This window comes from Condylura cristata, unplaced genomic scaffold (genome assembly GCF_000260355.1).
Source record: "Condylura cristata isolate star-nosed mole 26May11 unplaced genomic scaffold, ConCri1.0 scaffold00004, whole genome shotgun sequence".
Taxonomy (NCBI): domain Eukaryota; kingdom Metazoa; phylum Chordata; class Mammalia; order Eulipotyphla; family Talpidae; genus Condylura; species Condylura cristata.
In genome coordinates, this window is record NW_004567105.1 from 68,335,581 (window position 1) to 68,359,893 (window position 24,313).

The 24,313-nt window shown below is 47.6% G+C and overlaps 1 protein-coding gene across 1 annotated transcript in view; it reads right to left on the bottom strand.

Annotated features, from left to right (window-relative positions):
* Positions 1-24,313, bottom strand: part of ITGA9 (integrin, alpha 9) — a 263,996-nt gene that overhangs the window by 209,015 nt on the left and 30,668 nt on the right. Inside the window, exons 6-11 of the mRNA XM_004676316.2 lie at positions 19,317-19,384; positions 11,902-12,031; positions 9,307-9,392; positions 7,118-7,186; positions 2,536-2,673; positions 859-964 (exon numbers count right to left, since the gene is read on the bottom strand). Coding sequence (XP_004676373.2) covers positions 859-964; positions 2,536-2,673; positions 7,118-7,186; positions 9,307-9,392; positions 11,902-12,031; positions 19,317-19,384 — 597 coding nt within the window. The remainder of the gene's footprint in view (positions 1-858; positions 965-2,535; positions 2,674-7,117; positions 7,187-9,306; positions 9,393-11,901; positions 12,032-19,316; positions 19,385-24,313) is intronic.

Here is a 24,313-nt window from a genome sequence, read left to right on the forward strand (position 1 = left end):
ACACACACACACACACATCAACAGTATTCCCAGGAACTAAACTTACATCTTCCTTTCTTTCCTTTTCTTCTAACAAAACAAAAGTCATGCGTCTGCAGAAGTGAGGTCAAGGGGAAAGAGCCATGTGCCCAACAAGCTCACTCTAGCCAGTGGCCTAGTCAAAGGGGCCTGGATGTCTAGCCTGAGGCAAGAGCCACCCCAGTCCATCTTGGGCAGGGCCCCCATGGGTGCCGATGGTGTATACATGTGTACCATGAACAGAGGGACCTCTGGTCCCTCAAAGGGACCAGAGGGAGAGGCCAGAGCCAAGAAGGACATGCTGAGTAAACAGCAGGAGACGGCAATCCTGTCGCTCTCGGGGGAGAGAAGAAATGTCACGTTCTCTCCTCCCTCGCTTTGCTCACAACATAGTGGAACATCAGAGGCCCCAACCCAAGGTCCATGGTAGAATCATCAGGTTCTCTGCTGTAAGAAGTCCAGGGGCCCCATCCTAACATTCACTTACATCACACACACACAGCAAAGAACACTGAGCTGATGAGAAGGGGCTACACAAATGCAAAAACTCCAGTGGGCTCAGAGCTTAGTCCCAAGAGTCTACATGGACATTTTTTCGAATAGTGACCTCTCTTCCCAGAGCACATGGTGGGCCCTTGGAGCAGGTGGGAGATCCAGGAGCACAGAGCTGGAGGGCAGGCAGCCAACCCTAAGTGAGGCAGGCAGTGGGCCGCACAGAGAGTTTGCGTGGGCATGGGCATCATGTGGCAACCCATAGCTGTACACACACAGACTGTAAACCAGTGCTACTGCAGCAAAAAACAATTTTTTCCAAAGGGGGACAGCAGCAAGCTCGCTGACCTGGGAAGCCATCGTCGTCGAGATCGCCCAGGCTGGCGATGCTCTCCCCGAAGTGTGCATTGTAGGCTCCATCCCCAGCCAGCACCAGCTGCTCCTCCAGGGCTCCCTGGGAAACAGGATGAAGGAAGAGTGGAAAACAAAACAAAAACAAGCAGAACAAAGTAAAAAAAAAACAATAAAAAACCAGTGCTCAGAATGCCGCCCCTGAGCAGGCCCAGCGACAGGAAACACCTGGGCAGAATCACAGGCACCGAAACTTCTCTCCTGGTGGCAGGAGGGCTCCTTCCCACCTGTTCAGCAAGAGGCCCAACAGCCTGCACAGCCTTAAAGGCGAGAGGAGAACCTCACTCAGCAGAGACGAAGCCTGCCTTCTCCTGACAGTGTAGAAACCCACCCACCTACCTACCTGTCCCGTGGTAGCTGCCCAGGTTTCCCTTTCTCTGTTTGTTGCAAGCCATACAAGAACGGCAGACTGCTTCACTGGGATGGGAACTATTTACTTCTATATCAACAAAGACTAAATACCTAACCACAGAAAAATACTCTTTACAATAGAATCATCAACACTCCATGGCTAATGTAAGAAAAAAAACCAGTCCATGACTATAAATTGCACAGATGGTCACATCAATTAGCTACTTTTGAAGGGCAATCATAAGAACATTTGGGAGGAAAAGAGCAACATAAAGGAAAACTTCCTCTGGGTCAATAATGTTCATGTAAGTCACATACAAAACCAAACAATTACAGGTGCTTGGATTTCAGTGACAACAGAGTGGGACGTGACTGCCTCTTTTTTTTTTAATTCGATTTTGCAAGTGGTGGTTTATACTTTATTTTTTCTCCACCACCCTTCTTTGTATCCCTTGCCCCTCTTCTTCCTGCCTCCCTGTTAACCTCAGACCACTCAATATGTTCATGATGGCCACTTCTTTTTGAAAGTGTTCTGTAGCACCAAACTGTCTGCTGTGCAGGCCTCCAGTACTTGTCTGTATCAGACTCACTGTGCCACACATAATTCAATACTTTGCACTATGTATTTTATTATGGTAGGTCTTGCAGATAACCTTTAGTCCATTTGGAGTTTATTTTTGTGTATGGGGTTAGCAAGCAATCCAACTTCACTCTTTTATGTAGGACTTTCTGGCTTCCCCAGCATCATTTAGAGAGCCTGTACTTTCCCCATTTGTGACCATCCTGCTTTATCATACTCCCAGCATATTGCCCCCTAAAATAGTTTTAACAAGACATATTTCTATTTCTTCTTGCCTGTGCTTGACAAAGCTCATTTGAAGGTGCATGTACCAGCAATCTTGGCAGAGATAGTCGTGGCTCCCTGGGACTCAGTTTTCCCACCTGAGATATGGGAACCCTTGGTACCATGTGCACATCACACTGAAATCACTTCTGGAATAAGGAAAAACAGTTCCTGTACACATGGTAAATATATGTCAATAGTAAGCACTACAGGAAGACTGTTAACATTGCTCTTGCACACAGTTAACACTGCATAAAACTTGCCAGGAATGGAATATTTCACTTTTTTAAGGTAGGCTTTTTCCCCTCCACAGGCAAGTGGTGCCCAGTATTCGACAGGGGAGTGGAGGGGGGTGCTCAGCCACTACTTGCCAGATCCCTCTCCCACACCCCATTCACTGTACCCAGTACTGTACTCACGTTTCCTCGGTTGATATAGACGGTGACCTGCCCCTCATCCCTGACCTCAGAAAACATGGGGGCGCCCACCAGCAGATCTGAGAGGCCGTCCGCGTTCAGGTCAACTGCGCATAAGGAGGAGCCGAAGTAAGAGCCCATCTGCAACCAAGTCGAGTCGCAACAGAGCATTCAGTGTCTGCCCTCGCTCAAGAAGGCCCTCGCTTCCTCCAGCCCATGGCTTCAGGAACATTTGCAGCCCAGCCCCTAAGAGGCTGTGACGGCCCCATAATAAGTAAAGTGCCCAGGCAAGCAGTGAAGCACCTGACTTCCCTAGGCCTCCTAGCAGCCAAGCAGGACCCCACTCAACCCCTGACCAAAGCAAACTGGCTCAGAGTCCCCTTTCCTAGAGCCCTACCACAGGGAAAACAAATGACCGATCCCCGGAGAATCCGGTACTGTTTTTCAATATGTAAACTGAGGTAGCAAATATAAGTTACAACCATAAGAAAATTACCTTGTAGATCAGACATTTGGCAAGGACAATCAAGTAGGAATGTGAAATTTCACAACACAAGGTAAGATGAAAATAAACATTCTAAGAGGAAATAGGTTACCCTCTCCCAGTCTTGCACATAGCTAGATTGGCCAGGAAGGTAAGAGCTAAAGTGACAGAAAAAGGTACAACTCAATGAGGGAACATGCCTGATTTATACTGACTCTTCTTTAATCATAGCTTCACTCATTGCCTGTTATTTTAAATCAGGGATCTCAAAATCTACCTAAAATACCATTGGGATACAAGGCGGTATACAGGTATCAGAAAAAAAACGGACACTGCACATACTGACAGGTGACAGGGAACATCTGACTTCAGTTTTAAGTAACAGTGGGGAGTGGTGGAGACTGCGGTAAACTGTAGGCCATAGACCACACGAAAGGGGCAGCCTGCCCAGCTGCAGTCCACTACTATGTACAGGGGCTGAGCTAGAGAAGGCAACCTGCCCGGGTGTACCAATAAGGTACAAGTTTTTTGAAGTGTCTATTTTGAAGCGCTGGCAGCTAATTCATATTAAAAATAGAAACAAACATACTCTGCAGGTCAAACAAAAGTTTCTGTAGATTATATATTTTCCAAAGGATGCCAGTTTACAAACTCTAAAATAATTTTTTTTAATTTAAATCCCTTAACTTTTAAAATATGGGTTTTCAACTACAATGACTGGTTTTAAAGTGACATGAGCATGCTTTTTTCCCCCCACTGTCAGAATTTGTTGGCAGCTACTCTAGGGGAGTTTGAGAGAAGTGAAGGGCACCCTTGCCTATTTCCTGCAGCTAACCCCTGGCCAAGAGGACACAGAAGTCCTTACCCAGTCACATGCCAGGCCACTTCACTCAATCCACCACCATGCCCCAATCACCCATTCCCGAGAGACAAGGGCATGGGAAAGCTTAAGCATCTTGGAGGCTGAGAGCACGGAAACCAAGCTGTCAGTCACCCATTCAGTGGCCTTGCCAATATCTCTTTCTGGACTTCAGTAAAGAAACCAATAAGAGCCAAGCAAGGAGATGAAGACTAAAGCTTCCAGCTGTTCTCTCTGGCTGAGTCCCAGGGGAACTATCTGTTTCATTCCAGTGGGCTATTGAATATGATATCTTCATCAATCAGTATTAAACCAGAAATCATATACATGAAGTTCCCTATCTACGTTTTTACATACAAAAGTTTCACATAATCAGTGAACTTGGAAACACCTCAATTTGGCAGTGCCATGTCCTAGGGTGAATGTGCCTTGACCAGAGCAATTCCATGAACCCAGAGATGCAGAGTTGTGTGCCTGTGTTCACATCTGAACTGCACACGTTGGTGGTTTCTATGAAAGGCATCAACTAAAAAGGACAGAAGCATTTTGTTGCTGTTTTCGTCATGGTAAAACCAGGAGACAGGACTATCTGATAGAATTCTGGCCTAAAATTAGCAGAAGTGGGTTGTCGGTTTACTAAGGCAGAACCTTCCCGTGTGTGTGACTCCAGACAAGAGGTAAAGCTGAAGGAGCTCTTGAAAGCCAGGGTCATACCCTTCCCCTATGAACAATGGAGAAGTTACTGAGGTGAGAAGGTCTCATTTCTTCTGGCTAAATGAATAAGATGTATAGCGTAATGTCCTATTTCAAATGCAGAAAGACGATGACGGTAAAGCGAGCAGTCAAACAGAAGGCAGGAGGCCCACGAGTAAGCGCCAGGGTGAAGGACTGACCCTAACAAACCCAGCCCGAAGGAACATGAAAAGCAGCACAGCCATGGAGCTGGGTGGTGCAAAGCCCAGGCTCTTCTGTCCTTCCCCAGGGGAGCCCGGCCCTGCTAGCTTGCCTGTCCTAAAACTCAGTGTCAGCAAATCCAGTCCTAGGGAGGTGGCCGAGTAAGTCATCCTCCAAACCTGGGCATATTTGGAAGAGAAAGGGCATAGATAGATGTTGGTAGTTATGCCAGGATGACAGGTTTTAGCTGTATAGGCAGCTGGGAAGGAATAGCTATAGCTGAACAGGAAAACAGCCTAACAGGGTGATTGATGTGTTCAAGCTCCACTACAGTGGAGCTCATAGAGACGCCCTAAGACAACAGCGTGTGGTGACGGATGTGCTGACTAACCTTGTTGTGGAGATGGCTGCGAATATATACATACACTGAATCACCACACTGCACATATTAAACTCACTCCTGCTATGCCTCGGTGGTATCTCAAAGCTGGGGGTGAAAGAAGAATCCTTTCAAGCCTGGGTACATTTGAGGGGGAGCAGGGGGGCTTTGGGTTTTCCACAGTAAACACACTCGTTGGTTATTTTTGAAGAAAGATCTGAAATGTTCAGCTCAGCAGCATTCAACACCCTCCGTGCTCTTTGGAACTCCGTTGGTCACTTATAGCATGGAGTTATTTCTTTGCTGATTTTAAGGATGCTTGGAAAACCTTTTTTATAGAACCACTCAGTCATTTTCCAGTGCCATTGCTTTAGGGCTTGGAAATATTACAATAACACAGGTCAAATGGTCCTGGGGTGGCAGGAAGGGAGTGCAGAGCTATTCTCGGGGAAAACTTCACAAAATTGAGATTGGTGGTACGTTTTTTACTGCAAAAATTATGACAAGTATATATTTGTGTTAACATCACATTAAGGTTGTCAACATTGCAAAAACGTACTTGTGCGTAAGATTTGAGGAACTCATAATGTGATTCAACATTAAAACAAAATGCAGTGGTGCCAGGCTGATGGACAGAGGTAACTCACAGAGGGACTGGGGTACATGGGCTGTCCAGAAAAGAAACAATCATCCCCGCTCCCTTTTCTTAGGGCAGCAGAGGGTAAAATCACCTTCTCTTCTGACATTCTCCCTTCTCCTCCAGACTCCCTCGCAAGCCCCAGGCATCTTGCCCTGCTTCCCAGAGCTCACAAAGGCCTCCTCCAAGACAAGCCTCCAAATGACCCCCTTCACCTCACACCCTATATCTGTGTCCCCTTGGAGAGTCCAATCTTGCAAAGCAACTTTCTGAGCTAAGCCACACTAAGGTATGCATGACTGCTGACCCCAGGCTCACTAACCACAGAATTCTCTGACTGGCTTAACTGCTGATTACACTGCAGTGCAAGTAGACTGGAGCATAGGAACTTGCAGGAACCAGGTCAGGCCCAGGGTGAGGATTAAGAGGTGACACAAGCAAGGTTAATTTCTGGGCAGCTCTCCTGGGATCTTTCTAGATCAAGATTCTAAAAGGAGGCCCTCCCTGGTGGCGCAGCGGGTTAAAGCACAGCACTAAGAAGCTGAAACCACTTCCACATGAGTTTGATTCCTGCCTGCCCCGGAGGTGACCATATGGCGCGGCAGACCTCTCCTGACCCGCCCGCTGCTCCCCTCAGCAGTGTACTTTGTCAATCTGCCCACTGTTCTGCTCCCCACTCTGGTGAAGTCTCTGGTAAAATCTTTCACCACCCCTGAATCTCTGGCCTGTACCCCAGTTCTGTACGCACAAATAAATAAATCTTAAAAAAAAAAAGATTCCAAAAGAACTGGTTAACTTTTGTTTGGTTTCCGTTGGTGACAGCAGTCCCCACAGCAAAGGTGGCAAAGGGATCATGGTTAGCAGAGGAGGGTGCAACGCTGGGTTGATGAGATCAGGAGAGTGAGAGCCCCTTGGAACGTCCCTCCTGTGGAAGAAGCTAGTTAGAGATGGTGGATTTGCTACCTGGACTCAACTGTGCCTGATGTCTCTGGAGGTGGAGATGTGTATGTATGGGAGACAGACAGAGGGGCAGAGAGAGACACAACACACCCTCATTCCAGTGGGTATCTAGGTGATGGGCCAGCTTTTTAAACTTCAGTATTTGGCCACATACAAACTCATCTAGCTGCATGTTTCCTCCAACCAACATCAATCTGGAGAATCTGCAGGTCACACATAATGCTGAGAAAGGCCCCCACAGGGAAGTAGAAATGCTCTATAAATGTAGGACACAGATAAGGCCTGTGAACCAATCTGCTCAAAAGAAAGAACTGAATCCCACGTGATAACATCTTTCAAACAAACAAGAAACATTTAGACCAAGAATCTCACCTTTTTACCTGATGCTTGAAAAATCTTAATTAAGGTGCCTGATCTTCGGTCAGCTCTAAAAATATAAACCTATGGAATGAAAAAAGAAATCTAGTGATGACTGAGCCTTGACCAAAGACAATTCTCAGCTACCTCCCACAGCAGAGTGCTCATGCTGACTGCTAAATAATGAAACCAGTATAGCTCTCATTTTACTAAATCTGCAAAGAAAACACACTTCAATCCTGAGCAGGATATCACCTCCACTGCCCTTAAACCTAGTCCTCTATAGAAGCACAAGAAGACCCAGGAGTTCCAGATTACTTGCAAATAAGTCATCTCTTCTAAAAAGTATTTTCTTCCATGGAGTATTTCCTTCCTTCCTTTATTTAGTAGGTGTTGCAGTATAAGGCCAGGGGGCAGGGGTAGTTTTGAGGTATTTTAGACAATACGTTTTCCCAAAGTGATTCCAGACAACATGGGTGTCATGAGATGTGCTTGGATAAAATATAAGTTTAGCTTAGAAATTGCCAGAATGAACCATTAAATAAATGTCTTCATTATGAGTTTTTACACCATGAATCTCCACCATAAGTCACATTGAGTAGGACTTCCTAAAGGCCACTTGTCCCATGACTATGTTTTTTAACTTATGAAGAGTGTCCCATGAGAGTCACAGTAAGGGACCACCTTAATGCTAATGTTCATCCCCTGACACCAGAAATGAACAACTCTGAAGGCCAGACAGAGTCCATTCTGGGGTCTTGGGAAATTAAGTACATATTCCAGCCCCCAACTCTGCCAATGACAATCAGCTTCCCCACTGTCTTGTGTGTTCCAACCAAAAGTAGCATTTTCATAGTCTTTATTGCTAACAGGATTCAGGATTCCCTGTCTGGTTTTATCGATTATAAAAACCATTTTCATCTTGGAACTTGACAGGACTCTACAGTTATCACAGTCATCTGAAGAGAAGGCAATAAAAGTGCATAAAGTTTCCTGTGATTGGTAAGGAGAAAAAACTGCTGTGGTCAGCCTGAGGCATCTTCATCACTTTGAACTAGGAAGAAAGCATTTTACCAAGGACCAGGAGATGCGGGATCCTCCTAAGGAGATATCATCAATGAGGAGACAGTTCTTGGTGAGTCTTCCCTTGAGTATGTACAAGAGACCATGTGACTCAGAAAGACCCAGCTCTTTCTGAAAGTTATCTGGGTTCATCTGCATGCCTTCCTCTTACTCAGAGTCCCGGGTTATTATCTGGTTTCATTTTCAAGACTCTCCCTCCCTAGCATCAGTGTCTAGGGCAGGCTGAACACTCTAACAAATGTGACAGCAGCTCCTATCTTCTCCCCAGGAATATCCAGGGAGACAACCCTCAGAACACACTGCAGTCAGGTCTCACTGACTGATCACGCCAACATCAGAAGTTATCAGAAATCTCTAATAACAGTAGTCCCAGCCATCTCATCCTTTCCAGACTCCAGATCCCAGCCTCCGAGAACCTGGAGAATGACTGGGTTCCACACGGAGGTTCACCCCTAGGTGTGAGATCCAAAGAGTATTGCTGTGCTCAGCCTTTCTTACCAGAAAGCTGAGCTTGTCAGAAATGCAGATTCCTGCATTTGGCCTTCATCTGGAACTCCTGCCCTTTGGAGCTAACAGTCCAACAAGCACAGCACTAAGTACTGTGGTCGTAATTCGCAGAGGGACTCGGGCAGCCTTAGATCTTTACTGCAATCTGGGCAGATACTTCAGAGAAAGTGCATCACACAGTGCCAGTTCAGTCTCTGGGCTAAACCAGTTTGGGTTCCAAGGGCAAATAAATCAAATCACAAAAATAACTCAGACTAGACCTGGCTCCATTAAATCCAAGTCAATATTGCAAAGGGTTTGGGAGTGCAGAGGACTTGAAACTGGACAATTTCACAGTCACACGGAACACATTCTTAAGTTACCTCGCAGTCAGCTGTGAAAAACACTCTTGAATGAGAATGTGCAGAAAATGAAGAGGTCTGAGAGTTACAGTCACGCTGATTGAGCTTTCAAGAGAAACTGTCAAAAGTGATGGAAGGCGACAGACAGGAGGTCCCTCATCATTTCATCACTTACCTGCGAGTCTTTCAGCAATCTAAGGGGACAAACCTCTATCCTGGGGCAGCTTCTTCCCCTCCACTTGCCCCCTCGTGCACCACAGACTCTCTCCTCACCTTTCCAATATTGTCATCCTGCGGGGCGCCTCCCACCACGTCAGTGGAGGATGGGTGAGAGAAGTGGCCGGCGGTAACTGCATAGCCTGCAAGAGGGGACAGAAACCAAGGGCAGAGTTGAAAAAGCAGCACAGGGAAGAAAAGGTCCAGCAGAGAAGGTGGTTTATCAGTCATCCTTTCCTTCAATGATTATGATCCAGGGATTCTTGAAAGAGAAATTACCAGGCAACAAATGGCAGCATTCAGTCTTACTGTGAGATGGTTTAGCTCACAAGCGGGCATGCCTCACAAGGACATCAGGGCACAAGAGAGTGCTTTCTGAGTGTCCTTTTTGGAGGAGGCATCATACCAAATACTCTGCAACTGTTCACATTTTGAACTATGCTTTCATAAAGTACATCCATCTGAAGTGTAAAACTTAAGTCTGTGCATGTGTACATGACCATACAATCACCACCCATAGACCAAAGTATCGCCAAAGCCACTGCAAGAAACCATTATGTCACATTCCCTTCCTCAGGGAGGGCAAGAAGAAGATGAGGATGGATGGACGGATGGATGGGCAAAGAATCTGGAATCAAAAGAAGTATCAGAACAAACAAACAAACAAAAAAAAAAGTCTAAGCTTAGTCTAAACGTATTCTTTCTTTGAGTCTTCCTAGCAAGCTGAAGTTCTCATCTAGCCAGCAAAAACCCTGCACCAGCTACCATATATTCCCCAAACGTTGTCATCACCCTCAAGCCCTAATGCTGTGATCAGACAATGTTTGGGTTTTGTGATGACAGCATATCACAATCAATTCTTATCTGCCAAGTGGCTGGACACAGGCTCAGACTGGAGGCTGAGAGTATTGAGTGATGTCAATGGGTCACATAACCTTGGCAAGCCCTGCAGCAGATAAGGGCCTCTGTTTTGGAAACACAGCAAGGAGCCTCAGGTCCTGAGGTCCAAAGGACCTCTCCCAGACCCTAAAGTTGCTTCTTCAAACAGGTTCTCTTCTGCCTTCTCTTCATTCTCAAATCAAATAAACAAGGCTGAATTCCCACTATGCATCAGGCTTTTAGACCAAGTCCCCTATAAATTTGACTTAAATTCCCTCTTCCAAGGTATTTACAGCCTAGTGAGGGGTCAGTATCAGTGGTCAGTGCTGTGGCCACAGTTCAGGGAGGGGAAGTTCAGCAACCAGACTCAGCTTAGAACAACAGGTATAAAACTCTCACTTTGCTATTTATGAATCATGTGACTTTGGGAAGTGTTATGACTTCTTTGTACCAAAGATTCCTTACCTGTAAAATGTGGGTAATGATAACAGCTAGCTCAAAAGGTTGTTTCAGGAATTAAAAGAATTGAATTGTAGAATCTGGCAAAGAACAAGCACTCAGTCAATGACAGCATTAAGGGTCTAAGAGCATGCAGAACGCAAACACTCCAAAGACTGTGAGTACAAGTATTATGGTAGAGCTGCTGGGCAAAACAAAACAAGACAAAAACCCTGCAGTTAGAAGGAAAGAGGCAAGTGGCTCTACTGTCATCTCACAAGAAAATCTCTATGCAAAAAGGAGGGCAGAGCCGCCCCTAGATTTAAGTTGTGGGTGATGAGTGGGAAAGAGCACTGTTTTCTCATTATAGGTCAAGAGCACTGTTTTTTCATTATTAGGCCTTCTGAAAATTAGCTTCACTTTTTTAGTCCAGAATTATGGCATTTAGGGCATGAATTAAAGAAAAAAAGTCATGTAAAATTAGCATGTACACAAGCACAGACAGCCTATCTCTGTTCTTACATAGGCATGACCTGACCTGGTGGCTGAGAACTAGACTTGTGTCTATCTTCTTTCTAGAAGATTAAAAGGGTTGATAAATAAAAGAAATTTTTTGTGAGTCTGTAATTAAACTTCAGCACTTTGCTGCCCTCCTTACCAATAATCTCTGGTTCTTATTTCTAGTGGCAACCAGTCTGGGGCCCAGGAAGCCGAGACCTCCATGCAAAGGAATAGCACGGAAAATCAGGACTCTGTTGCAATCATTGTGTACCTGATCATCTGAATTTGAGTAATTGCTAAAATGAGAAAATAAAATGTTTGCGTCCCTGGAGGCTCAACCGTGAGCTTTTTAATTAAATCTCATGGTTTTAATTCTGTCCCCTCCGTTGGTCTCTCTGCCTCAATATGGAAGAGCCATGGTTAAAAGCATAGTCAAGGCCCTCCCTGGTGGCGCAGCGGGTTAAAGCACTTCACTAAGAAGCTAAAGCCATTTCCGCATGAGTTCGATCCCCGCCTGCCCCGGAGGTGACCACATGGTGTGGCAGACCTCTCCTGACCCGCCCGCTGCTCCCCTCAGCAGTGTACTTCGTCGATCTGCCTGTTCTGCTCCCCACTCTGTCTCTGGTGAAGCCTCTCGCCGCCCCTGAGCCTCTGGCCTGTACCCCAGTTCTGTATGCACAAATAAATAAATCTTTAAAAAAAACCATAGTCAATTAACAGATATAAAGGCCAGCAAACTTGTCTTTTACCAGTAATGCAGTAAGTACTTCACAAGCATGACTGTAGTGACCCCCATGTCCCCTTTCTTACCTGCCACCTCCCTGAGCTACTCACCCAGGTAAGTGTACCGCTTGTTCATGATCGTGTCGTCATTCAATTTGAAATAGGTGTTGTCTGTAAGGTTCAGCACTTTCATGGTCCCAGCCCAATAAAATGACCCTGGAGCACCCATCACCACCAGCTCCTACCAAAGAGAAACCAAAGGTAAACCAAAGGTAAACAGGGAAGGAAGCTAAAGAGGGGGTGGGCAGTGGGTTGAAAACCACAGTTACAATCAAGAACTTAAAATTAAACTCAAGCTACCTGACCTGTCATCAGTGGATCAAAAAAAAAAAATCTTCACCAGCTTCCCAGGACTAAAGACACAGAACAAGGTGGCAGAATGGAACACACACCACCTCCCTACCCTATCACTGCTGAAGCTGAACCAATTTCCTCACCTGTACACCAGGATCAAGCAAAGAAATAACAAATATTTGACATGATCTTAAGTCAGACAATTCCAGGGATTGGTGGTCATGAAAAGACACCACCACCTCACCAGCCTGACCTCCAGTCCCTCATCCAGCAACTCCATCTGAGCCATGCTGAGAGAAAAACAGTCACCAAAATGTTCTTTAACACAATAGTGCCAAGCTGAACCACTGGCAGGAAGCCCCTGAAGTCCTTACTCCAGGCTCTCTCCTTAGGGATAGCTCTAAAGCTTGGTTTTCTGGCCACAGTGACCCACTACAAACTCAAAAGAAAAACAGCAAGAGAAATCAGAGATGCCCACTGTGGGAATCACACAGACCAGAAAGAGAAGAAAGACAGCATGAGAAAGTACTAGAATTAAAAACGGAAACAACACAAAAGACACGCCGTGTCCAGATTAGGGATAACTGGTCCTGTGTCCTCAACAGGCCCAAGAGTATGTTTGTGCCACCAAACCATCAAGTGACCAAGAGTGATAATTCTAGTGCTCAAACATGACTCAGTTACCCAAGGAAGTCAGTAGGGTTAATTACAGTTTTACCCACAAGGCGCCACATTAACACTGAACAAGTTAAGAATGCCCTGAACTCCTAACATCATCTACCTCTAAGTCATGATCCATCCACTCAACAGAATTCTGTAGCACTAAAAATTCAAGAGAAGACCGACGGGCACTGAGATAGTCACAAAGTGCCAACAAGAGCATGTATGATATGATCATGTTTATAAAAGGAACAATTATATACAGACAGAAGATTAGAAAGATAAGCTGCAGAACATGGATGGTTTTTTCCACTGGCTGCTAGGATTATGGGAATTTTCATTTACCCCTAAAATATATTTTCTTTGAGCTTCTTAAGAAGTCACACCAGGAAAAGCAAAACAAATTCCTAGGATGAAGCCGTTTAAGCATAAAATGGAGCACACGCTGTGAAGCGGTGAGCTGCAGCCACAGATGACCAGGCCAAGCCTCCCAGCTCTCCTCCTGCCCCCCTCCCCCGCCAACAGGGGACCCCTTCTTTTCTAAGGACCTACACTGCAAAAAGCATTTTTTAAATTTCTAACAAACTCCTTCATTTTCACTTCTTATTTATGAAGCATTTCCTACTATGCGTGAAAACTTACACAAGACACAACAAATGAAGTCCCTGAGGATGACATCCCCTGGGCCAGTGAACATGGAGATGTACAAAATATTTTAGGGAGCAGTTTTTTCCAAATAGGTTAAAATGAAGACAATTTCTAGAGGCAATCCCTCAGGTGTACACAAAACTCCAAAACTCACCTGGACTCATATAGGTGATGGGCACAGTGTACCTGTGCCCACCTGTTGATGCTGCAACACACCGCCATACTGCGGAAGCGGTGCCCAGACTGGCCCCTTCCTGCAGAGCTGGCCTCAACACTTCAGAAGCTACTGGTTCCCTACAAGTCAGGAAGGCTAGACCCTGCCACAAAGACTGAGTTTCTGAAGACAATTCACAAAGTCACACTGAATTCCTAGGGAACCAATGTCTGAAAGGCCCAAAGCATCGAAAGAGAACATCAGAAAGGAGACGAGAGCACGCAGCGGGAGAGCCAGGTGTGACAGCGTCAGGATGGTGCCTCAGACCACCCACGCTCTGCGCTCAGTCTGGGAGAGAACCTCAGCAAGCAGTAGGGTCTCAGCAAGACAAAGAGAAACCCCCAGATTTCTGCCAGAATGGTTTGCTTTTCATAACGCAGGAAGCTGTGGACCAAGACTAACCGTTGATGGACACCTAGTTTCTAAGATCCTGTTCACCACAAAGGAAGCAGCTGACTCCCCAGCAGTAGCTCCTGCTATCACTTTCTGCACTCAAGACTCACACTGGGAAAGTGCAGCAATGGACACACACTTCATTCACTCACCTGCACACACATCTGTCCTGCGGGAGAGACTGTGTGCTAGCTCTAGAAGAGGTAAGAAAGACAAATGTATAGGTCATCGGAGGAGAGACACTTTCCGTGACCTTGAGTTCACAAAAAAATGTGTGATCAGAGTCCAAATGCAAAGGGCAGAGGTGAGCACAGTGAGCGAGGGGCGGCCTCAGTGCCACCCACACACACCTACAGAGCTTCCTCCACCTGCTCGGAGCATCCCACAGGCCTGCAAGGCCTTTCCGGTCCCAGGCTGACACTCTGCTTTCTGATGCTCAGGGGCTGGTAGGGCCTGATAAGTCCCTGCCTCTCCTCTCAAACATTACAGCAAGAGGGTAAGACATGGTCACCGCAATCCTTCAAAGCCCTGCCAGCCTCGGGCTCACCTCCCCTCTCCCTTCTGTTCCCACTAGAAAAACTGAGGCCAAGTCTGAGGGCCTAGGGATGAGGGAAAGAGCAGGGAGGCTGTGTCTTCCTGGAACTCCCTCATATTTGGCGTTTTCCATTCACCCTTTGCCTGTCTGCTGGCACTGTTCACAAGCACAGGGAGATGTTATCCGCACTCAGCTCCCTGCCACCCAGAACAGCCAATGCAAATGTCATGCACATAAATGTGTCTCTGGACACCAGCGGCCACCATCTGCCTGAACCATGTGTGTGGAATCCATCAGTAAGCAGTGTGGGGCTGTCCCCAAGGAGCATTTATTAGCAGCCTCTCCCGAGATAACAGGCTATTCACGCGAGTATGCACACAGCAAGCTGGCATAAGCAGAGGGCAGAAGAGTCTCAGGGTCTGCAACAGAAGACACCCCCACCCCCCGGCCCTCCCCAGCTTCCATCATGTACTGCAGTGATGGAAGCTGGACAAATGCCTTTCTTCTCTTGCTGCCAAGAAGGATCCATCACCTGTTATCCCAGGCTACAAAAACAAAATGCCCAGGAAATTCTCCTGTGTCCCCAGTGATGGGCTAAAACTCGAGTGGTATCTAAAATCAAACAGTGTTGACAATTCCTGGATCACCACGCATCAGGTCAAGCAGACATTTGGGGCTGAATACTTCATGGCAGTGTGGCCACGTCTAGAAGATGCCAGATGCCATCTGTCCAGCTGGCGAAGCTGCCCTGTGCGGGGACAGCCCAGCCACAGCAGAGGCAGGCCCAAGCAACAATGAGGCCGACAGGAGTCAGGGGAGCAGGGGAGGGAGCCATGCTGCCTGACCTTTTCAACCATATTTCCGGCAGCCTCCAAAAGCTGAAGCTCCAGAAATAAGGGAGGCTGTGAGTTCCAAGCCCTTCTGCTTAGGGAGGCCAAAGCCAGGAACTGAAGCAGAGGCCAAAGTCCAGAGTGTCCAGGAGACAGTGGGTCAGGTCAAAGACAGAGCCCTCCCTCAGGCTGCCAACTTGCCGGGATCCCACAGTTGCCTCGGGTGCTGGTCCCCAGAGCGTTAAGTTTCAGCAAGTGTAGTGGCCCATCTGGCCGTCATGAGCCTGCACCCTTGCCTGGGTCTCCCCTCCATAGCCCTGTCCTTCCTGTTCCTTCCGCCGAGTCCATCCAACCCAACCCCCTCCTCCTGCCCCCCATCCCTACTCTTCCAGCTGGCAAGACCTTAATGTCAGCCCTCCCGGGGTCCCCTTCACTCCCTTGGCAACACCTCAGAGTTTTCACCACGTTGATAATCTTTCTCCTCCCACCAAGAAGGCCTAGGCTTAGCAAGCCCAGTCCCCTCAGAGACCTGCCAACAGTGGCCAAATCCAAGTTTCTAACTCAGGCTGGGTTCCAGTCTCTAAAAACGCCTCCTGAAAACACTCTCCTCCAGACTCTCCTACCCACCACCTCACACTGGCATTTCTATAGCAGACCGAGCAGCTTGCCCCTTGCCTTGGGGAACCCCTTTCTACCAGCCACTCTAATTCTCCACAACCCTTGCTCAAAACCTCCCTTCTTGACCCCAAAATCCAACAGCCACCCCACTCACTGATATGGCTTAGTGTTCTGACCCCCACAATCATTTTATTCCTAAAGCATCACCCCAGCCTGCCCTGTTGCTTTGTGGCTGGACCACATCACAGCCTCTCCCCTGACCTCCAACCAGATCCTCCGACTTCTAAACTCCTGGCCCACCCCAGTAGCCTCTGAGAGCACACTGTTCATGGCATGGTCACCTGCTCACACGCTTACAGAGGTTCCCTGAAGCTCACTGAAGCACTGGAGTAAATTGGAGATGACAGTCATTGAACTCACACAACCTAAATGCTTACGGAGATGGAGGGGGTGAGCCTGGTATGTGGAGGTTGGCAGTGCCATTCAATGGGGATGGGAAGAACTACCTAGCAGACTCATCTCACATCAGCTGTATGTGTAGAGATACAGGGAGGTTTTTAAAATATGTGTGTGTATATATATATATATACCGTTTTTATATTATTCTTCATTTTCTTCATTTTGTGCATTTTTTCCATCTTGGTTGTAATCCCCGTGGACTTCCCACCACCACTTCCCCATGTGCCATCACCATAGTCCCGTGTGCTCTTGCCACCCCTATTTTTATCCTGTTCCCCTCTCCTCCCTCATAGAATGTCTCTGGTTTATAGTTGTTAGTTGATGTTCTTTTTTACGATTACTGTGTGTGTGTGTTTCCTGATCCCTTACACTCCTGCTGTAAGTGAAACCATAGGTACTTATCTTTCTGGCTTATTTCACTAAGCATGATCTTTTCCAGCTCCATCTATGTTGCCACAAATGGCATGAGTTTATCTTTTTTAATTGCTGAATAACATTCCATTGTGTATATATGCCACATCTTCTTGATTAGTCATCTAATTCTGGGCCTTTGGGTTGCTTCCACATCTTCCCTATTGTAAATAGAGCAGCAATAAACATCAGGATGCAGGTGTCCTTCTGAATTACTGTTTTTGTCAGAGACCACTGAGCATAGTGGGTTGGCTCATTGGGTGCTGGGGACACACCTATTTAGATCATTTGTATAAGGGCAGCTTGGCTGAGACCCATGGAAGGAACTGATGAGAGGTGTGGGTCAGTGTGTGGTCACTGGTCTCAGCACTGGCAGCAGTGAAGACTCGGCCAGCACTGTCCCCCTCTCCTAGGAAGCCCCTTGGCCTCAGGCACAACGCCAAGCATTCATTCACCCCGTCCCTGACTTCCCAAGGCCCCCAGACTAGAAAGCAGGATGCAAGAGCATGCTGCAGTGGGCCAGGAGCAAGGCAACTGCACCTTGCATTTGTAGGGTGGGAGTGAAGCTAAAAAGAAGTTCAGGTCTCTAGGATTGGCCCTCAGGGCCTGGGGTAGAACTTGCTGGTAGAGAATACTCTACTCAAAGTAGAGAATAATGGAAGAATCATTTCCACTTTGAGTCAGCTAGAACAACTGGTGGTACCATTCCCAGAGACAATGGAGAAAATGGCAGCAAATTCTATATTTCCTGGGGCAGGCGGGCTGGGAGAAAAGCACCTCCTGTGTACTGGTTTGACAGTGACGTGTGATAAAGCTTCTGACTTTTCCATTTTGCTTTTTCTGACTTGTGCATCTTTTCCATTTTGCTTTCTGGATAAGACACTGTATACTGCCAATGGTCCATTTTCTTTTTTAATTGAAATAGAGCTGGGGATTAAGGTGGCACTGCTGCCCACCAACCTGTGGGTGCCACTGGTCTCTCCTCCCCTCAGTTGTGTCCCCTCCTGCAGCCGCCTGCTGTCCCGGGGTGAGTGGAGCTCTGATACCACAGGGTCAGGCCCAGGCCAGAGGTGGAGCTGATGTTTCACCCACCACAGGATGTGTGGTTGGAGCCTGAAAGACACCTCAGGCTGGGTGCAGAAAATGCAAGTGAAGCTGAGGGTGGGTGCAGAGTCAGGTGCTAGAACACTCTGAACTAGACAGAGGCGATGGTGGCCCCACACTGTCATGCCTGAATTGCCACCGAGTCGTTGACTGTGCTTTAAAACAGTTAGCATGGTGAAAGTGACGTTATGTGTATTTTACTGTGTATTTTATTAAAGAAATAAATAAAAGGATGGCTGTGAGGAGCTTAAGACAAGGCCAGGGTGTCTCCAGGTGAGGACATGGCTCTCCTCTCAGGGTGGCGGTGGCAATTAACACTCCCTGGGACAGGCTTTTGTGTTCAAAGCAACAGGACAGTCGAGGCACTGCAAGTCAAGTGACAAGCACTTTGGGAGAATCTGGCCAGCGACAGGGATGACAGCGGCACCTGGCAGGCAGGCATAAAAATACTGAAAAAGTGTGGGGCCCTCCCTGGTGGCACACCGGGTTAAAGCACAGCACTGAGAATCTAAAGCCGCTTCCGCATGAGTTTGATCCCCGCCTGCCCCGGAGGAGATCCACATGGCGCGACAGACCTCTCCTGACCCGCCCGCTGCTCCCCTCAGCAGTGTACTTCGTCGATCTGCCTGTTCTGTTCCCCACTCTGTCTCTGGTGAAGCCTCTCGCCGCCCCTGAGCCTCTGGCCTGTACCCCAGTTCTGTATGCACAAATAAACAAATAAATAAATAAATAAATAATACTGAAAAAGTGAAGTGTTGCTGGGAAGAGTAAACTTACATGGGTAAGAATCATGTGAGAAAACAGTTCCTAAAAAGGTATCACCAGCCTAGGTCCATGGTCCCGTACAGGCAAAGAAGTCTGGGGGCCTTCAGAAGTCAGGGACAGGGTGAATGAATGCTTGGAGTTGTGCCTGAGGCCAAGGGGTTTCCTAGGAGAGGGGACAGTGCTGCCCGTGTCTTCATGGCTGCTAGTGCTGAGACCAGCGACTACACACTGACCCACAGACACCCCTCTCGTCAATTCCTTCCATGGGTCTCAACCAAGTGGCCCCTATACAAATTATCTAATAGGTGTGTCCCCAGCTCCCAGTGAGCCAACCCACTGTACTCAGTGGCCTCTGACCAGCTGGCTCTCCCCCTCCAACTCCCCAGTTTCAAGGGCCTTCCCTGGATGGGAGACTGAGGATCTACTTACTCACAACTCAAGTAAGTGGGGCCCTGGAAGAGGCATCTCAACGTCTCATGCCAGCGAGGAAATAACGCCAATAAGAAAGCAGAGCTGCCTAGCAGCCGACACCCACCTCAGTGAAGAAGCCCGCTATCCCAGCCTGGCAGGAGCCGTGTTCCTCTCCATACTTCTTCTTGTACTCTGGAGGGGAGGCAGGAAAGAGAAGCAAACCACAACCTCGTCAGTGTGTGCCAGTCGTGTGGAGCCGGCAGAGGACAGGCCGCTCCCGGGTGCTACTGCGGGCTGGGGACGCCGTCCAGACGTGGGCGCAGAAGGAAAGTCTCAGGAATCCACCAGACCTCAAAAATCTGGGCTCTGGTGCCGTGGGGTCAGCAGGCTGCCAAGAGCGCCAGTGGACTTCCTGCGAGCATGCGGGGAGTCTCGGCGCAGCAGCCACGGCAATTAAGTGGGAAGCTGGTGACAATTATTTCATTTACTTCAGAGAGGACGGAGAGAGCCTTAGTAGGAAGGAGGAGTTGAAAACATGACCCAGAAATGAAGTGATGTGGCCATCGCACTGTGGATTCCCCTGGAACGAGACCAAGCCTTCCAAAAAGGCACTCTACGGAGGCAGGCGATCAGCTTTCTACCATCCAAGCAGATGCAGGAGTCAGAACCTGGGAGCTGCCGGAAGGGGGGGTACCCTGGGCCCTCTCCCCGGCACTCCAATACAAGATCACCAAGGTGTGTGGCGACACCCCGCATCGACACCTGTGTTCCTTGAGTGAAGGAGAGGAGGAAAGTCTCTCCCCGTAATCGTCCCCCACCAACTCTCTGACCCAACAAAGGGGCATTCTGTTGCTGCCGGTTTAACTTGGCAATGAATGGGGTTAGCATGTTCCAGGTACTTTACCAGCGGCCTCCACTCACACCATCTCGCTGATTGCTACTCCCTGGGAACGCTTGTGGCCATTTGTTAACAAGACTCCTGGGGCTCAGAGTGGTTAAGTGAATTGCCCAAGGTCACACACCTAGTAAATGGCAAAGTCAGGAGTCTACCCAAGTTAGGACTCACAGCATCGCATTCTTACCTCAACGGCCTGGCCAATGTTTTGCAAAGCATGTGATTACACAAAACCCAAGAAGTGACCAGCTATTTGAAATAATTTCATGGGTAAAGGCAAGGATATAGAGTGACATTCCGTTCAGGTGACTCGAATTAATTGTATGTGAACCTCACTCGCTGGACACTGGGTCATGGGGATCCCTGGGCAACTTCAACCTAGGGAGCACCCAGCAAAATAACCCCGTGACCCCTGTGCCATCCCCAAGCTCTTGGCAAGTCTCTGGTGCCAACATATTTAGTTTTGAAACACAAAACAAATAATCCAAAAGAACAATGAAGCTGTTATTGCAACACAGTGCCACTTCCTGCAGCTCGAGTGTCTGCTAGGAGAAAGGGCTCCGGGGAAATATGCAGAGTAGCTCAGTTTCTAACAACATTCACCACAGAGCCTGGTAACATTTTCCAGTAAGTGGCCATTAACCGACTGCTAAATTGCAACGGAATGTCAATTGAGTTACTCCTCTTCCATGTGAGGCTAAATCAGTTCCTCCCGCCTTGTCCTGTTATTACAAGGAGAACTCACAAGCCTGCCAGAAAGCAGTCCAGTGACACACAGAACTCTTGTTCTCTGTGGAATCTTGCACCAGAGCTGGGAGTGGAACTTGTTATACTGAATCTGGAAGGTCCAGCTACAAGCCTATCTGCCCCACTGACATGGGGGTTTAAACACCCAAAGGTAATATCTCAAACACATGAAATGTGGAAGGGACATTCAGGCCCCATGGTGGTTCCTTTCCTGGACTACCGTGCAGGATAAATGGATTCTGGTTCATCAGTACAGCAGGAATAAGAATTATGTGGGTCTCTTTCATCTTAAAACAAAAAACTCAGTTCAAGGTCTCTTCCTGAAGTCACATGCTAAAGACAAGACCCAACTCCTAGAGCCAGAACTGCCTCATCAGAGGTCAAGGGCCAGAGACACCCAAGAAGCAGTATATCCCACTGGCTTCTATGGCTCTGAACCCACAGGGGCTCCCCCTGAGTTCTCAGGCTGCTCAAGAGCAAGAGGTCAGTGTGGGCTCTTGGCTGTACCCTGACTCTCAATCAGAGGACAGGCCATGTTACGACTTCCTGAAAACTTCTGTGATTAATCCCTTCAACTTGGACTAGGATCCAGTCCTAACGTTCCCACCCCACCACACACCTCCTGGGAGCAGTGGTGGCAACTCTGGCCTAAGAAAGCCCAACTGGTGTTTTTAGATTACCCAGAATTTCACATTCCAAGCTTTCCATAACCTTCCAGAAAGCCACCTCTCCACTCCTTGCCTCAGTTCTCTGATTAGGTGATCTTGCAAGTAAAGGCAAATGAAGCCTCTCCCCATCACAGAAAGTGCTGCTCCTCAATTTATTCAACACAACGATGAGTGCATGCATCTCAGTGCCCAGCCCCAGCCGTGCCAGGGGCCCATGTATGTGACAGTGTGAGCAGAGGGAGGGCTCCAGGCTGCTCCACGCTCAGACCCAAAGCCCGGGTGCAAATGGAAGCGGATCAGACACACGCCTCCTCCTCTCCCCCAGAGGGAGCTTAGCCCTCCTCACTTTCCAGCCCTCCTTTCCTTACGCTATCAGGCCCTGTGACCTCCTGCCACCAAGCCCAGAGGCCTACGATGGTGGTGGGTGCAAGAAGCAGGACCAGGACAGAGGATGGATTTTCAAGGCCATCCCAAGTCCACGACTGGCAATTCCTCCTCTTGGGAAGAGTTGGATGGAGCAGGAAGAAGCAGTTCTTAGCCATGACTGGCTCCGGCATGGGCTTCACTGGCTGTCCTCAAAGACCCGAGAGGAGTCGCTGAGTTGCAGACGGGACCCCAGCCCAGCCACAGGCCTATGTCCACGTCCGCTTTCTCCCTGCACATGGCACCCTGCTTCTGATGGGAGTGGCCTTCCCGTAGCCCGTCAAAGCTATCTCTAATCAAATCCATGCTGGGGCAAAGCAGCTCTGTATGGTCACCCAAACCCAGCCCAATCTGCACCTTTTCAGAAGAGAAAAAAAAATACATTGCACTGTGCTCACCTACTGAATAGTTCATGATCCTGATTGAGAAAGGATCTACAAAATCACTTGGTACAGTGAACAAGGCCATACAAACAGAACCTCAGGGTGCTGCAGCGACCAGCCCTGGCCATGGGGAGTTTCCCAGATGACACTGATCAGACACAGGCACTGGGCGCAGCACCTCCAGCTGTTCTCACTCTTTTAAGGATGTGTCCTTGTGTTAAAGACACCACTGCTTTTTAAGCTTGACTCCAGGCAGGTTGGGGTTTCTCCCTAACCCACTGATCAAATGCCACATTCAGGCCTTTCAGCATGCTATTGGGGTTCCAGGTCAGCAGAACTGGTAGGACGCATTAGTTAACTTGTATCTCTAGTTCTTTCCCTGGGTTGCTCCTTTTCTTTTCCCTTGTAAATAAATCCATCATTGACCTTTTTGTGTGTGCCTGCAGTACAGCTGAATCTTAAGCACACGAGTGAGGACCCACAGACAGGCAACCCAGGGGTTGCCCTGTAACCCCTCCACTGCAAAGTCCCAGGGGGATGGGTGGGACTTCAAGCCTCCTGTGTTCCCAGAATTTTTCCTGTATACACGAGGGCTGTAGTCCCCACAGTGGGCTGTTCCTGGGTGCATCTGCAAGGACTCCAGATGCCTCCAGGACTGCAGCATGCTGGCTCCTGCCCTCTCCACAGGAACTAACAGGGAGGCTGAGGTCTGGCTTGCAGTGGTTCATAGATGCTGTGACAAACCTAACTTTCTTCAGCTTGGGGGAACTAACTGGGAAGTAAAAGATACAGTTGAAGGAGGGGGTCCTGGAAATGACTGGGAGAAGCTGGGGTAGATAGGAAAGTTGGTGGGGTCACATGACTCAGCCTGCATCACACACTTTGATTCATTAAGTCACATGGCTCCTGCACTCTCAAAATGGTAGTATTTGCCTTTGTTTAATGGCTGGTTTGACAAAATAGTGGCGTCCAAATGTCCACAATCCAGGACTTGAGGCGTGCACTAATGAATTTTAATTCACTCAAGAATTAAATTAGGTGGGGTCCTTTCCTGTACCCACCCCAAAACACTAGTAGAATAAACCCTCCCATGGAATTCATCATAACAAATACTCGTCTCTAAAATCTCTATCCCTACTATTTGAGAGTTTCATCTTTCAGAGCTATTTTAACACCTCAGTTTTAAAATTATTTGTCCTTAACTTAACCATGAAACAAAATAGAAAAAAAAGTCTTCCAGTCTTAAATTATTTTTGAATTTTCACTTAATTTCTGTGTGAAATCCAGTAATTAATATTTAAGCAGAATTTAGATTACAAAGAATTCAGGCAGACAGATCTCTAGAGAGAAAAAGCACTTAAACATAGAAAAGAAAAAAAACAGGTCTAAGCTACCCTCAAGTAAAAAGGATCACAGTCTAGATGGATGGAGGAGGGAAGTAAATGATTTAAATAACTAGGTTAGAGAGGAAGAGAGAACATATTATCAAAATAATTGACATTAAGTTGTGGTGAACATTAAGACAAATTGTATAAAGATAGAAACTTATAATAAGTAAGAGTAAATCTTACTTATTTTGAAACTCTCAAATAGTAGGGATAGAGATTTTGGAGACAAATATTTGTTATGATGTATTCCATGGGAGGGTTTATTCTACTAGTGTTTTGGGGTGGGTAAATTTTTTTTTAAAGATTTATTTATTTGTAATTGGGGTACAGGCCAGAGGTGCAGGGATGGTGAGAGGATTCGCCAGAGATAGAGTGGGGAGCAGAGCAGGCAGATCATCAAAGTACACTGCTGAGGGGAGCAGCGGGCGGGTCAGGAGAGGTCTGCCATGCCATGTGGATCTCCTCTCAGGCAAGCAGGGCTCAAACTCATGCAGAAGTGGCTTTAGCTTCTTAGTGCTGTGCTTTAACCCACTGCGCTACCAGGGAGGGCCAAGAGAAAAATCTTTAAAGAGGAAAAGATCTTTCAAAAATATCTAATAGGCCCTCCCTGGTGGCGC